This window comes from Alligator sinensis, unplaced genomic scaffold, assembly GCF_000455745.1.
Source record: "Alligator sinensis unplaced genomic scaffold, ASM45574v1 scaffold1059_1, whole genome shotgun sequence".
NCBI lineage: Eukaryota > Metazoa > Chordata > Crocodylia > Alligatoridae > Alligator > Alligator sinensis.
Genome location: NW_005842103.1, coordinates 1973804 through 1975365, shown reverse-complemented (window position 1 = coordinate 1975365; position 1562 = coordinate 1973804). Strand labels below are relative to the sequence as shown.

Genomic DNA, 1562 nt, shown 5'->3' with positions numbered 1-1562 from the left:
GGGGGGGGGGTGGGGGGGGGTGGGTGTGTGTATCTGTGGGGTGTGTGTGGATATGGGGGGTGGGGTGTGGATGGGGGGGCCTGGGGTGTGTGGGGGGTTGGGGGTGTGGGGGGGGGGGGGGGCGGAAGAAGCTGCTTTCCACAGTCCCCAGTGCTCACCTTGAAACTTTGGGTGAAAAACGAAATGGTGTCCAGGACAGTGAGACAAACTTCCGTGGCAACGTTGCCTTCCAGGAGCGCCTGGTGCACAACATCTGCTTCCGAGGTGCCGGCATCTGGAAGCAAAGGGGAAGGGTTGAGGATCTACCGAGCAATGAATGAGGCCTGCTACTTCCCTCCCACCTGCCATCAGTCATGGACTGACGTGCTGCCTCTCTGAGCCAGACTTTGGAGGTAGCACAGGGCAGACTCACACACAGAGAGTGTGTCCCTGGGAAGAAGACCTGTACATGCCCTGTTGTTCAGTTCGATTTGGGGCCAGTACTGGCTGGACGGCTGAGTGTCACTCATGACAAAGCGCTGCTGTCCGACCTGCTTGCTCACGCGGCACTGCCTGTCCCCACCAACAATTAGGAAGTGGAGGCAGGCAGAAAGAAATGCCACCTGTGCTGGTGTTTAATAAGCCCTGTGGAATTACACCTCCTCCCTTGTCAGCTTGCCTCAAGCAATAAGGAGCACCCGGCACCACAGCTGCATGGGCTCGGCCCCATCTCACCCCAGTCATCCTCTGCACGTACTGTGATTGAGGGTGAATGAGCTCTCCAAGCTGCCGAGGTGCTGGAGACGGGCCTGTATTATCCCCGCGCGGCTGCGCAAGGCTGGCATCGTCTGGGATTTCCTGTCAGCGCCAGCGTGCTTCAGTAGCCAGACATCGTGAACCCTGGAAGGAGAGGATAGGTGGCCTGTCGGTGTGGGCCGAATGCTGCTGCGAGGCAGAGACAGGCCCCAGCTCTCCTGTCTACCTCCTGCAAAGTGAGCCCTGCCAATGCAGCTCTGCTTGGAGGGCACGGGAGACCAGCTACAAGACCCAATGGATGACTTGGCATCAGCTGTGAGCAGCCTCCTCTAAGGCAGAGAGCTGGAACCCAGGCACTCGGGGTCTCCCCAAGCTGTCCGCTCAGCCCAGATGCTGGAGCTCACAAGCAGCACGGGGCGGAGGGGAGGTTATTTTGTCAGCAGTGGGCCTGGGGATAGCCCTATTTTGCTTCATTCATCACACTCTCACCCAGTGCCCCAGCTAGGATCCACACCAGAGCTGGGAAGTCGCAGCATCCTCAAGAGACAAGTGTATGATGGTCTGGGGGTGCCTGCTGTGCCATGCTGAGCAGCGTCCGCGTGGCTTCCCCCACTGCATTTGTGGGGGGCTCACAATGCCCGCTGGTGAGGGCTGTGACCTCTCTCGACTTGGGAACATGGCACAAATGTCCATTCAGAGCTGACGGCGTTGGCACCAAGGCAGCCAGGAGATGGAGCGGGACCAACAAGGGCTGATGCTGCCTTCTGCCCCGCTAGAGGCAGAGGCAAAAGAGAAGGTGCTCAAAGGAGCACAACTTCCTCTTTCCC

At 59.3% G+C, this 1562-nt stretch overlaps 1 protein-coding gene across 1 annotated transcript in view; it reads right to left on the bottom strand.

Moving 5' to 3' along the window:
* Positions 1–1562, bottom strand: part of DOCK11 (dedicator of cytokinesis 11) — a gene marked incomplete at its 5' end in the record, with an annotated part of 71903 nt that overhangs the window by 28069 nt on the left and 42272 nt on the right. Inside the window, 2 exons of the mRNA XM_025205043.1 lie at positions 159–274; positions 737–879. Coding sequence (XP_025060828.1) covers positions 159–274; positions 737–879 — 259 coding nt within the window. The remainder of the gene's footprint in view (positions 1–158; positions 275–736; positions 880–1562) is intronic.